General features: G+C 55.6%; 8 protein-coding genes across 8 annotated transcripts in view; 5 read left to right on the top strand and 3 right to left on the bottom strand.

The window, feature by feature from the left end:
* SDRG_00321 (hypothetical protein) overlaps window positions 1-185 on the top strand; it is a gene marked incomplete at both ends in the record, with an annotated part of 2,293 nt that extends 2,108 nt beyond the window's left edge. Inside the window, one exon of the mRNA XM_008605793.1 lies at window positions 180-185. Within this exon, the coding sequence (XP_008604015.1) occupies window positions 180-185 (6 nt within the window). The remainder of the gene's footprint in view (window positions 1-179) is intronic.
* A 282-nt stretch (window positions 186-467) lies between these two features.
* Window positions 468-1,538, top strand: SDRG_00320 (hypothetical protein; the record flags this gene model as incomplete). Its single annotated transcript, XM_008605792.1, has 6 exons — window positions 468-791; window positions 860-998; window positions 1,048-1,073; window positions 1,122-1,175; window positions 1,207-1,285; window positions 1,348-1,538. The coding sequence occupies 6 exons, from the start codon at window positions 468-470 to the stop codon at window positions 1,536-1,538; spliced, it is 813 nt and encodes a 270-aa protein (XP_008604014.1).
* Window positions 1,539-1,555: 17 nt separating this feature from the next.
* SDRG_00319 (hypothetical protein) lies at window positions 1,556-1,860 on the top strand (the record flags this gene model as incomplete). Its single annotated transcript, XM_008605791.1, has 2 exons — window positions 1,556-1,817; window positions 1,853-1,860. 2 exons carry the CDS (start codon window positions 1,556-1,558, stop codon window positions 1,858-1,860), a joined length of 270 nt encoding a protein of 89 aa, XP_008604013.1.
* Window positions 1,861-2,789: 929 nt separating this feature from the next.
* Window positions 2,790-4,955, top strand: SDRG_00318 (hypothetical protein; the record flags this gene model as incomplete). The annotated part of the gene is made up of 5 exons (XM_008605790.1): window positions 2,790-3,087; window positions 3,136-3,347; window positions 3,400-3,625; window positions 3,686-4,416; window positions 4,467-4,955. The coding sequence occupies 5 exons, from the start codon at window positions 2,790-2,792 to the stop codon at window positions 4,923-4,925; spliced, it is 1,926 nt and encodes a 641-aa protein (XP_008604012.1). The 3' UTR covers window positions 4,926-4,955.
* Window positions 4,956-5,469: 514 nt separating this feature from the next.
* Window positions 5,470-5,866, bottom strand: SDRG_00317 (hypothetical protein; the record flags this gene model as incomplete). Its single annotated transcript, XM_008605789.1, has 2 exons — window positions 5,470-5,609; window positions 5,663-5,866. The coding sequence occupies 2 exons, from the start codon at window positions 5,864-5,866 to the stop codon at window positions 5,493-5,495; spliced, it is 321 nt and encodes a 106-aa protein (XP_008604011.1). The 3' UTR covers window positions 5,470-5,492.
* Window positions 5,867-6,489: 623 nt separating this feature from the next.
* On the bottom strand, window positions 6,490-7,728 carry SDRG_00316 (hypothetical protein; the record flags this gene model as incomplete). The annotated part of the gene is made up of 3 exons (XM_008605788.1): window positions 6,490-6,963; window positions 7,010-7,291; window positions 7,351-7,728. 3 exons carry the CDS (start codon window positions 7,726-7,728, stop codon window positions 6,532-6,534), a joined length of 1,092 nt encoding a protein of 363 aa, XP_008604010.1. The 3' UTR covers window positions 6,490-6,531.
* Window positions 7,729-9,224: 1,496 nt separating this feature from the next.
* On the bottom strand, window positions 9,225-10,400 carry SDRG_00315 (hypothetical protein; the record flags this gene model as incomplete). Its single annotated transcript, XM_008605787.1, has 4 exons — window positions 10,086-10,400; window positions 9,751-10,038; window positions 9,536-9,711; window positions 9,225-9,486 (listed from the first exon to the last, which is right to left on the bottom strand). Exons 1-4 carry the CDS (start codon window positions 10,383-10,385, stop codon window positions 9,225-9,227), a joined length of 1,026 nt encoding a protein of 341 aa, XP_008604009.1. The 5' UTR covers window positions 10,386-10,400.
* A 905-nt stretch (window positions 10,401-11,305) lies between these two features.
* SDRG_00314 (hypothetical protein) lies at window positions 11,306-12,307 on the top strand (the record flags this gene model as incomplete). The annotated part of the gene is made up of 2 exons (XM_008605786.1): window positions 11,306-11,986; window positions 12,035-12,307. The coding sequence occupies 2 exons, from the start codon at window positions 11,306-11,308 to the stop codon at window positions 12,305-12,307; spliced, it is 954 nt and encodes a 317-aa protein (XP_008604008.1).
* Between the last annotated feature and the right edge of the window lie 10 nt (window positions 12,308-12,317).

Here is a 12,317-nt window from a genome sequence, read left to right as displayed (position 1 = left end):
ACGGTGGCGACTGTCTAGCTTGATTCTAGAGCCCGAAGACCGCTCTTTTGAATACCAGTTTTGTGATTGCACGCAACCATCACCTTGTAACATCTGTCAGAGGAGGAGGTTTGCGTTCAAGTTGATATTTGCAAGTGAGTATCCGGTGGGACCGAAAGATATTTGTTCTCTTGTACTAGTACTAGTACTGCAGTATTTTGCATGGACGTTGCATGTGGTTTGTGTCAACTTGAAGGCGTGCGATCAATTCCGTGCCTCGCGCCATAAAATTGGCTATAAATCGGCGAATCGTACGCCTTAGCACTGCATCATTGGCGAATAAACATGCAATCACACAGCTCAACAGGGTATCCATTCACGATCGTTGCACGCCTTTCTGGACTTCAGCGTCACTTCAGTCCATTATTCCAAGCGACATGGATGGTAGATGATGTGATAAGTCCAAGCGAACGCTTTCACTTTTCAAAATGCACGCTTGGGCGCTCACGCCGGTTCTGGCCTTGGCGGCATCCATGCTGGCAACGCCGACCAATGAATGGTACAACTGCCCGTGGTTCTCGACGGTCGGCAACGAGACGATGCCCGAGTTCACCTACCAGAACACATCGGCGCAAAGCATGTACCTCGATGTGCCTCTCTGCTACGACAACGTCTGTAGCACAAAGGACAAGACGCTCAGCGTCTTCGTGAAGCGGTATCCCGCTGCGGAGCCATCGACGCCGCCCAAGTCTGTAAAGTACCTCCAAGGCGGCCCTGGGTATGCGTCCAACAGCCGTACGTCGACGACTGCCGTCTCGATTCTGAGCATGATGTGTTTATAGTGGAGGTCGCCATGACGAAGATGTACTAGTCGACGTAGGGCTTCATGAGTCTGTACACGATGGACCATCGTGGCACGCGGCGCAGCACTCGCCTGGAGGCACTTTGCCCCAACCAAACATATACAACCAATACGGCTTGGTTCACGGGCTGCATTGGCCGCATCAAGGACACCTATGGTATTCCAACACCCTCCAAGAGCTATGTTGCTCATCATTGTCCTTCTAGGCCCAGACGCACCCAAGGGCTTTTCGGTCACACGCGCAGCCTCGGATCTTGCGTCGATCATTTCGAGTCCCTAGCAGCTCGCCAAGGACGATGTATACGTCTACGGCGCTAGCTACGGCACGTACTTGGTCGAACGGCTCATGCACTTTGCATGTCAAGGGCTATATCCTCGACGGCGTCATGAGCGAGAGCCCTGTCTCATATTTCCCCCACCGGGACCGTAACGCAGCCGACGTGGGTATGTCACGCTGACATTGTTGCGGGCTAGGGTCCTCATGGCTGTTACACTTTTCGATGTAGAAACGACGTGCTATTGCATTTGCGACCGCGATCCGGCGTGCAGCTACAAGCTCAACCGCAATGTCAAGCAGTTTACGCTCAATGTGTTCAAGAAGCTCGATGCCAACGACACGGTGTGTGCCCAAACGATCTTTGCCGCGCAGGGCACGCCTTCGACCTTCCTCGGCGCCGTCTTCACCAAGTACATATAAACATCAGCTGGCGCAACATGATCCCCGCTGTGCTTTACCGCCTCGACCAATGCGCGAAGAACTACAAGCGCCAAGATGAATTTGTCGCGCGCTTCCTCACGGTCGAGGCCAACGTTCTCGGTTCTGAATGGATAGCACCGAGCGACGTCGTGGGCAACACGCGCATGGACGCGGCCAACGACGATCCGGTCTGCGTCGGCCAATCGCGTTCGTCGCAGTCGTTCAAGTACACAAAGGACGAGTTCTGGAACAAGACGGCGGCGGTGCCGGCCGGGGCAAGTGTGTTCATGCTCTCTGGCGGCCTGGACATGCAGACCCTTAAGCCTGCCGAGTTCGAATACGCAGCCATGAATGGCAGCAACAAGCGCTTGTTGTTGTTTCCAACGGGTGGTCACTGCGTCGCGCTTGGCGCGTCACCGATGCTCGATACGACACGTGGACGCCGTTGCCGACAAGAGCAAGTGGTTGGCAGCTGGTGCCTTGTTTGCCATTGTATTTGCTGCATTTGGTGCTGCCCTGTATATGCGCAAGGCCCGCAATACGCGTGCGGAGGCTGCGCCAGAGACCAAGGTACTGCGATCCAGAAACCGTCGGCCGACGCTGTCGTGGAACCAGTTAGCATTGGTAGATCTCACTATCTACCTGAGTTTTCTTGCGACTTTTGGACATGCTGCATTTGTTTAGTCTGTAATCGCCCACGACATAGTGCCTATTCGCGAAAACACGCAATAGCATTTTCGATACGCGAAATCGCTCAATGGCGAGTGACTAGTTTTTTACGCGATATTAGTATGAACTAGTGTCCATCTGCTTGAACTTGACACGCAATTAGAAGTACAATTGACAACTGACGCGTTGTGAATTGTGCCGCCAATTGTGTGTCAAAGCGTTAGTTGTCCGGTTGCGGAATCCTGTCCAGAACAGTGTTACCGGTAAAGGCCCAAGCGGCCTGTGAAGGTGACCTGAACAAATACGTGCCGGGGTCAATGAAGGTACCGTCTGCGCGAGTGCTTGCCTGTAGTTTTGGCGTGTGGATGAAAGTTGCGGTGCTAGCGCATCGAATACTCGTATCGGTACCAGTTGTACACTGATTAGAGCAATACTTTGCACATTCCGTGCACCCACATACAGAGAGTCGCCTTGCCAGCCCCGACAACCCAGCGGCATGAACGTCGCAGCTTGCGCAAAGTGGAGACAGATGGCCCACTGGCGTGATCGTGCAGGAGCAAGTTGCTCATACCATTTCCCAATATGCTTTGTCGCCTCTTCATTGCTGCGATCGCAACGTCCGTGGCGGTGGCCTCGGTGAGCCCCCAGTGGGTCGACTGCCCCGTCTTCTCCGCAGGTCAAAACACCACCTTCACGATGGACGGCATCACGATTCGCGCCGAGTGCGCCGACGTGCAAGTGCCGGTCTGCTATTTGGGTGTCTGCAACAGCACCGCGACCATGTCGGTCTTTCTCAAGCGGTATCCGGCCTCGGCACCAACGTCGCCGGCAAAGTCAGCGTGGCTTCTCCAGGGCGGCCCCGGGATCCCGTCCAACGCAAGTACGTATTTCGAATTGTCTTGTACGACATCTCACACACCGTTTGTAGTGGAGGATTACATGACACTTCTCTATGCGGCAGCAAACGGCTCGACAAGCTTCTACACGATGGACCATCGCGGTGTTGGTCGCAGCTCCGCCCTCGTGGAGCAGTGCAAGGCGGACGCGACATTGAAGCTAAATGGCACGAACGAGACCTCCAACCAATGGCTCTCCGACTGTTTTGCCGTGCTCAAGGCCAAATACGGTGCATTGTCATACGTTTTATGAACAATATGTACCAACATCTCTTGTAGGCCCGGACGCGCCCAAGGCCTTCTCCGTCACAAGCGCGGCGACGGACCTCGCGACGATAATCGAGAGTCCGTTTCTCGCCGACGACGACGTTTACGTCTACGGCATAAGCTACGGCACGTACTTGGTCGAGCGCTTGATGCACCTCGCGCCCAAGCACGTCAAGGGCTATATTCTCGACGGTATTGTCAGCGAGAGCCCCGTGACTGCGCTGAGCGACCGAAACAAGGACATCGCGACCGTTGGTATGGCATTCTTCTTCTTAGTGAAATGGATAGGGTCCTCATCGATTTCCTTTGTGCTAGAAACCAAACTCTACGATCTTTGCGACCAGGACCCGCTCTGCGCGTCCAAGATTGGCCCCAATGCCAAGCAGTTTACATTCGACTTGTTCAAGAAGCTCGATGCCAACGACACGGAGTGTGCCCAAAAGGTGTACGCGGCCAAAGGGCGACCGTCCGACTTTTTGGGGCCCCTCTTTTCGAGCTTGGCGCAAGGGTATTACGGGATCAACTTGATTCCTGCCATTGTCTACCGCCTCAGCAAGTGCGTCACCGAGTACACGAGCGAGTCGGCTTTTCTCGACCGGCTCCTTACCGATCGCTCCGAGGATTCTGATGGGGACGACATCGTATACTACAACATTGTCAGCACCGAGCTCACCAAGCTGCCGTTGCCCAACGTCACGTCGCTCGTTCAAGATGCGCTGGCGACGACGTGGCGCGGTAGCACGAACGATTCGCCTGCTGCAGTAAGTATGTACTGTCTCTTTACGGGCAACAGCGACAAGGAGCTCTGCCGCGACGCGCCGCCATTCAAGAACTCGTTCTTCTACACGCGCGACCAGTATTGGGACAAGACGGCCGCTGTTCCTGCTGGTGCCAGCGTCCTCATGCTCTCCGGTGGCCTTGATGCGCAGACGATTCCCAAGTACGCCAAGCAAGAATTTGCATCCATGGCAGGTGCCAACAAGCTCCTCGTGGACTTTGCATATGGCGGGCACGGCTCGATTCACACGACGCCGACGGATCTCACGGTGCGCGCTTGTGCAATGGATAAGCATGTGCTTATTTGAACCGAATATAGGACCTCTCGAAACACTGTGGCCAGCAAGTCGTCAGCATGTACTTGCAGCTGAACGGTGACCTCCAGAAGCTCGACACATCGTGCGTCAAGAACGTTCTGCCGCCGCAGTTTTCGAACATTCTCGTTCCGTTCGTGGGCGAGCAGTACTTTGGCAACTCGACCGACATGTACGGCGACGAAGCGCCAACGCCGGTGCCGAGCGTAGTCGCCACGGTCGACAAGCCGCGGGCCGTTCCAGTTGCGGTGCAGAGCGCGGTGGCCACGGTGGACGCCAACTTCAAGATCGAGATGGTGGCGATGGTGTCGGTCATGGTGGCTTGTGTCCTCGCGGTTATGGGCATGGCTTTGTACGTCAAGAAGTTGCAGCGCGCCACGACGACGGCAGCTGCGAACGCGGGCATCGACGACGCTGTCGTGGACGAAAAGGCTCCGGAAGCGGCCAAGAGTGAGGTCGTTTAGACTTCCCTAAGACAGTACTACGACCAGTTCGACAGAGAATAACAGAACATCTTGGCGGCTTCATGCGCTCGAACGAAGGCGACGGCAGCTCCCATACCGCGTTGGAGACAATGGCGTTGGACAAAAGGGTGTCGGATACATTCCTTCAGGGAGTAAACATGGTTGAGGTGGCAAACCGTAGAGCCTTTGCGCAGCGACCGGACGCAATACATCTTGCCACAAGAGAAAACGCCATTCCGTGGATTATTTCCTAAGGCGCTGGTCTCCGAACGTCCACTTCAACTCGAGTTGCCTCAATTTTCTAAAATGTCATACGGATAAAATTTATCCGGCTTGTGGCATCACTGGAGGGGATTGGAGTTGATTCCGAATCGACTTCCGTTGCATCGACTGCGAGTTTTGGTTTTTATCGCACAATAGCGGGGCGCGCAACGCGAGGCGCGTCGAACACCACGCCCAAGGCGCCTGTACAGCGCAAGGTGACCAAGAAGGCTGCCACCGAGAAGGCTGCCACCATGATGCTACCGCCGCCTGCTGCAACGCCGCTGCCTACACCACCTCCAGCGGTCACGACGCCAGACGTGGGTCACCATGGCGGTTGAAGAAGCCGTCGTAGACCTTAGGGCGCTCGATGTCGATGAGCGTGCCGTCGGAAAATGCTCGCACGATGTAGATACACCACGACTTGGACACACCGAGCGGTACCCGCCCTCGCTGGCGAAGAAGTACAGCTGTACGGCGACCTTCTTGGCGAAGGAATGCGCGGACTTGCGGAACTTGTAGTCGCTCATGTAGACGCGGAGCGTGGACACAAGAGCGCGAAACGTGGCTTGGAAGCAGCGGAGGTTGTTGATGAACCACTGGCTGTAGCGAGGATCGCGAATCACGTAATCGAACTCGACCTCTATTATGGTTAGAATGTTGAACTTGTCCTCGCGCATGACGGTATGAGCCACAGCAAGCGCAGCTCCAGCACAGCCCACGGCTGCCGCGACCGCCGACGCAAAACGATGCGTGCGGTCCATTCACAGTCCTCGAGTGAGTTGACTCGCAAATGTGCGTTCGCAAACCAGGCAAATTTGGGCCAACTACGGAGGCTACCGGATAAATTTTATCCGTACTGTCCGACGCCTGCATTTTTGAAAATTGAGGCAACTCGAGTTGAAGTGGACGTTCGGAGACCAGCGCCTAACGTTAGCCCCAAACACATTGTACATGCTACCCTACCGTTGTACCAGGCGTTCGGCCAGACAGATGGAACTTGATGGCGCACATGATTAAATCAGGTTTTATCCCCTTGTGACTAGTATTCCCTTGGGGTGGCGTCACTGCGTCCTAGGTACTAGTAGTCGTGAATGACGTCAAAATCAAAATCGCAATTATAGACGAGCAAAAACGTCGCGTCTCGTGCTTCTCACGACTGTCAACGTGCATCCAAGTTCGATTCGGCTTCCACCGACACATCATTTCGTTACTCCCGCACTTGAAAACGACCATGCTGCGCTCATTCTTTCTCGTCAATTTCAAACGAGTGTCTACAGTCGCCATACCGGATGCAGTCTTTGCGACAATAAAAGGCTATAAATTTACTAAACTTAAATGGGTTTCATGCCACGTTCGCTCCGAGGCGCGCAATGGTGTCTGTCAAGGTGGCGACATCGTTTTGCATTTCCATCTCATAGTACGTTTGGTATGCGGCTTCGTACGCGGCGCGCCACTCGGTGCGGGGCACATTGTTGGCCATGAGCACCTGAATCACGGGTTCGGCGGTCTCCAGTGGTGCGAACGCGCCGTGGACTCGGCACCCCGAGTAGTCGTAGCCTTTTTGTAGCAGCGTCGTGCCGTCGCTCAACGCTGTGCCTATGGTCCAGCTCGTCCAGCTACGCGTGTGCCCTTGGAGCGGATGCTTCGGGTCGTCCTCGATGCCTTGGACCAGCCGAATGAACTTGCATGGTTCTTGAACTGTTCGAATGAGTAAGTTGTGTGTGTCATTCGTGTCACGACAGTAGACAATGTCGTCCCCAAGGCGTTCCATCTCCTACATATTCGAAAGTCAGTGACACACAAACCATAGGGTGTCAAACCTCGGTGGCCGCAATGGTTTCGCATGCAGTCAGCACGACATGCAGCGGAGAAAGCACCACATATTGCTGGTGCACCATCGTGCAGTACGTGTCCTCCAGCTCCGAGACGCTGACGCGCACAAATGGTGCGCTTCTGACGTCACGCGGGAACGGCGCCTGCGCGTAGAGCTGTGGGAATCGCTGGTGGAGCTGGTCCATGATCCAGACAGCGCCAGTGGCACGGCTCACGGGCTCGTCCAACAGGCCCGCCAAGGGACGACTAGGCGACGACGGGGAGGCTTGCTATCCACACAAAGAGCGTCAGCACACAGCTGGGTATCAGAAACGTGTGGTGATGGTACCGGTGCTGTCATGCGCTGTACCCACGCAGCCAGCAAGGACGCGCGGGTTTCGGCCTCGGCAACTTGCTGCTGCAGAGCCCGCTGGACCTCTTTGCTCATCAACGCCTCTTCTTCGAGCGCCAGTGCAATGTCTTTCCACGCGACGTGCGACGTAGTCCGAGTTTTCTGTGTCTGTTGATACTGCAGCTGAGCCAGGCGCTGCTCTAAAAGCGGGATCTCGTCTTCGAGCGCAGTCGCCTCGAGCGCGATGAGGTACCGGTACCGGCGCTGGGCCTCGCGGTGTCGCTGGCGCTTCTCCTGCACAGGACGCAGCGTCGGGTCGGCGTTGACTTGGAGGTCGTACATGCCTTGGCGAAACGACAGGGGTGGTGTCCACATGGCGCAGCTAACGCGAAATGAAAAATAAGAACCCACCACGTTAATGGCTCGGTCTTGAAGTAGTAGCTGACTAGTCGAGAAAGGACACGCCGCGTGATGCCGTGCCGTGGTCCGCGCTGATTGGGAGCTCACCCAGTGGGCACCACGACATGTGTTTTGACGCGCTCTCCATGTCGCTCGTTTCGATCGTATGGCGACCGCAAGCATTTCTGTGCAAATCAAAAGAGATGTTGGAAAGGAGCCGAGCACGACAACCCATCCACTGGAATTCGCCTGTACTGGCCGACACGCTGTCGTTGTATCCAGTGGCCCCTCCCAACGATCAACGATGGTGTGTATGCGGCTCAAAGTTTTGCTTTCTGGCTCACACCATTTGCCAGCGGTTTGATTGGCCACATTGCCACGATCGGTCGTGTCATTGGCCAAGCCTTGAGAGTCGGTATCTTTGACGACAATTCGAGCGTCAAAAGAAAATGAGCTTTCGGGACAACCCCACTGCGCTCGCACAAGCGCGTCACAGAAGACAACATCTCTCGTGACGCAGCGTGCTTGGGCAATAATTTGCTGGACAAGGATTCTGTAGTTTTTTCAAGGCAATAATGTGAATCAGAGATGGTGGCCTGTTTTTGTACTCGCCCAAAAATCTCTCGAAGTGTTTTGCGAGTGCGTATACATAACCGTGGGTACCTGCGATATTGTGTCGAGTAACCCAAACGATGGGTTTTGAGTGGTTATTCCATGCAATGCCGAAATGGCAACCGGACTGTCGGGATCAGTGTCTCGCATGAACCGTCAAGCAGTTGTCTGATTCAGATCTTATTTAGACGGCGCGCCCTCGAGGGAAAGGCAGTGCTGCAGATTTTTTTCACTTATAAAGATGAGAATCAGAGAATAGCCATAAAACACGACTATCCACGTTTCGACTAGGGTGCGAATAGAAGACAGAATGAGCCAGTCCTTCTCGGAAGCATCACACGTGTCGGTTATAAACGCCCCGCAGTGTTAACTTGAAGCATGCGTATGACTCCGTGGCTCATTCCACCGCACTTGGCGCCATTTTGAATCCAGTTTGCCAGTCGGCGCACACATCCCGCGAAATCTCATTATAGAGACATATGGTAACGACCCCTACCTTCAACATCAATGACTATTGATGTGTTTGCCCTTCGCCGAGCGTAGTAAACGATCCGTGCCATTTCGTACCCAATGACATTGTTGAACTCAAGCCGTACCGTATCTGCATACTGGTAATACATGGAAAACAAGGAAAAACGACATTGCTCTTATTTCCTTCATGTAAAACCGATGCAAATCCAGTGCAAAATCATTGGTTTGGCGAACAGGACGGGCTACTTCACGACCAAAACGTCGGCGATGCCATTGGCAACGAGCGTCGTTGCTTCCTATCGGCGTGGTGTCATGGTTTGATTCTCTGTTCTACCCAAGGATCTATCCAAGTGTATATGCAGGTGCAGAACGGGGCTTTACGCATTTCGTTAATGGTTGCGGCACCACTCGCGGCAGCCAGCAACCTCGCTATTCGGAAACGCCTCGTCGAGGTACGTTTGGAAGAGGAGCCGATAGCGCTCAAAGACCTCATCTCGCGGCGCGGACGCCGGAAGCAACCGCACTGCTTGTTGGTACCATGGCGACGTCGTCTCCAGCGGCACAAAAGCACCGTCGCCACCGTACCAGCTCGTCGACTCGTAGACCTCTTGAATCATCGTTGCGTTTTCGCCAATCGGTGTCAAGACAATCCTAAACAGTTGCAGGTTTCCACAAACAATTTTTGCATCGCACTTCGTACCAGTCCATCCACGTTCGCTTGAGGAGACCGGTGGGCACCACGTCGTCGTGCTCGATGCCGCGCGAGAGGAGTAAGATGCGTCCGTGCTCGCGAAAGTACTGGAGCGCAATGTTTTGCGACGCGCTTCCATAGTGATAACGAACATAGCGCAGGTCGGGGGCCACGTCTTCAAGCCTCTACACTCTTTCAGACAGATGCTGTGCACAAGGTCCTACCATTTGTTCCGCATGCTGCGTCGCAAAGTACTGAAACACGGTCTCGAGCGCGAACGGGTCGACACGGTGCTTCTGCACCACAATGTGCGCGCCAAGAGCCCCTATCGGCGTCATGTGCAGGCGCAAGCCGGGCCCCGCGTCACCCGGTACAAAGACGCCGTCAAACGCACGGCCCAAATTGCACTTCATGTGCTGCAGTAGCCACTCAAAGCCCCGTCGACGCGCCGACGGCGTCGTTCCGAGCACGCTGGCGTGGCGCCAGGACGTCGTTGTTGTCAACGGCCGAGGCTACAACGGGGGTGAGACCAATCGAGTAGCTGTCGTAGAAGGCGCACCGTCGCTTGCATCGAGAGACAGTACGACCACAGCGCCTGGGCGACGTGCTCTTGGCGCTGCAGCGAGGCGCGGAGATGTTGCTGCTCGGACACCGCGCGGTCCGACTCGGCGCGCAGTGCCATCGCGACGTCGCGCCAGTGGAGCGGACGCCGGGCGTCCTGTATCGACGTGAGCTCGTTGACGGTTGCTTGAAGCCGCGCGACATAGTCTTTGAGGCCTTGCTTTTCGAGCGCATTGAGCTCGCGGTGCTTTCGCACGTGCTCGCGGTTCCGCCGCCGGCGCTCCGTCGTCTCCTTCATGGTTGCCAAGTTGCAGCCGCCGCGTTGTGTCTCATTGGTTAGAACTTGACGCCAGCTGTTTTGTCCGAAAGGCCACGCTACGTTGTGGAACCCACAAATGCGACCGCAGTCGATTGATTGCTTCTAGTTTGTTCATATATCTATATGCAGAATTGATTTCTACGAGATATACATGTTCTTCGTTGTCGCGCCTTGCACATGAAAAGGTCGTTTCTACGGAAGGACTCGCGTGGCGTCGTCAAGCTGTCGTAAAGGCGCTCGCTGCAACGTACCTTCGTTGGTTGACGCTGCGTCTATGGCACGGTCGTGCCGATGCTATGCTCGACCATGGTGTGACGGCAGCGGCCAGGGACAGGGCAGCACTCGATCCATAACTTTTGGTCGTTTGACCGATCCTCCGAGGCCTTCGTCAGGCTGTTCACCATGAGCGATTGATGTCGCGTTACCTTGATCAATCCAGTACAGGCAAAGATCGCGTCGATGAAGTTCGACGCGGTTGTGGCAGAGACGCTGACGGTGCTGGCATAAAAAATCCATTGTATTTATGAATAAGTTCTCATTCTCGCACCTTTTTCGCGTCCTCCGCTGGCACGGTAAATACTTGCGACCTCGTTGACCAGCCTAGAGGTTGAATTTGATCGATATCGCTTGATCGAGCGCACCACCAGGTTGCGCTTCAGCACCCGGCATGTCCTTCCCTTTCTGATCCAACCCTCGTTGCGGCCGTGCATCAAATGCAACGGCGGTCGATCGACTATTCGGTAACTGCGGCTACAACACGAAGGACTATAACCTCGTAAACCAGCACATGTAGTGAGCTCCCTCGGTGTCGGGGCACACCGATCGAGACAGGCGCCACTTTGCCGTATCACTGGCATCCGGTTCCGTAGGATTGTCCGGATACGCTGCCAAAACCAAAGATGGCCGAGGAGCATGTGCTATGCTGGCACGACATTGAGGCGCTGCGCCGGCATGTCCTGAGCTTCTTGAGCCCGCGCGATATCCTCCGCGCATCAAGCACGAGTCGCGGCTTCCGCGGCGCTGCCCAGCACGTCGATGCCATCAGCCTCGTGCAGGCCACGCCAATCAACACCCGCCTCGCCCACGTCGCACGCTTCTTCCGCGGCGCGAAGCAGCTGCGCGTGACGCAGTGCTACCTACCGACAGACAGCTTGCACGCGCTAGCTACGTTTGCGTACCTCCGCGACATTACCCTCTCGGACGTTGCCTTTCTCCAAGACGGCCACATCGCGTCCATCACGCGCAGCGCGTCGCAGCTTACGTCCTTGACCGTTGTGAGCTGCCACTTGCTCGCCCACGTGCACATTTTGGCCTCGCGGGCGTTGACGCATGTGCGCTTTGAGCGCAACATGAACCTCAAGCAGCTTGAGATACGTGGGGATAATGTGGCCGTGACGCATCTGACCGTCACCACGTCCGCGACGTTCCAGCACGCGGACGCGCTCGTCCATGCGCTGCCGTCACTGACGCACGCTTCGTTTGCCGAGTGTGGCATGCTCAGCAGCTTTGTACTGGCGTCCGAGCATCCGTCCTTGCAGAATTTGGACCTTGGCCGGTGCCACGTGCTTCTCGTCGTCGACGTACTGTATCCCGCGCTGTCTCCCTGTCGTCATGAAGCGTGCTCGTAGGTCCACGCTCCGCATCTCCAACGGCTCGACGTCGATGGATCGATGCAACTAACGCACTTGGCCGTCCGCTCGTCGTGCCTTCGAAGGCTGGACGCCTGCATGATGCTTCATTTGCAGTCGGTCACGCTCGACTGCCCGAGTCTTGTGAAACTCAACCTCACGGGCGCGTCACGCCTGGTAGCGCACGGTCTTCAGCTCCAATGTCCGCAACTCAAGCGCCTTCTTGTGCACAGTACGTCCGCGATCCACGCCGAGGACTTTGTCCACCGATGAGCCAATCGTA

Source organism: Saprolegnia diclina (assembly GCF_000281045.1).
Source record: "Saprolegnia diclina VS20 unplaced genomic scaffold supercont1.1, whole genome shotgun sequence".
NCBI classification, from domain to species: Eukaryota; Oomycota; class Saprolegniomycetes; order Saprolegniales; family Saprolegniaceae; genus Saprolegnia; species Saprolegnia diclina.
Note: the sequence above shows the minus strand (reverse complement) of the source record. Positions and strands in the feature narration are given on the sequence as shown.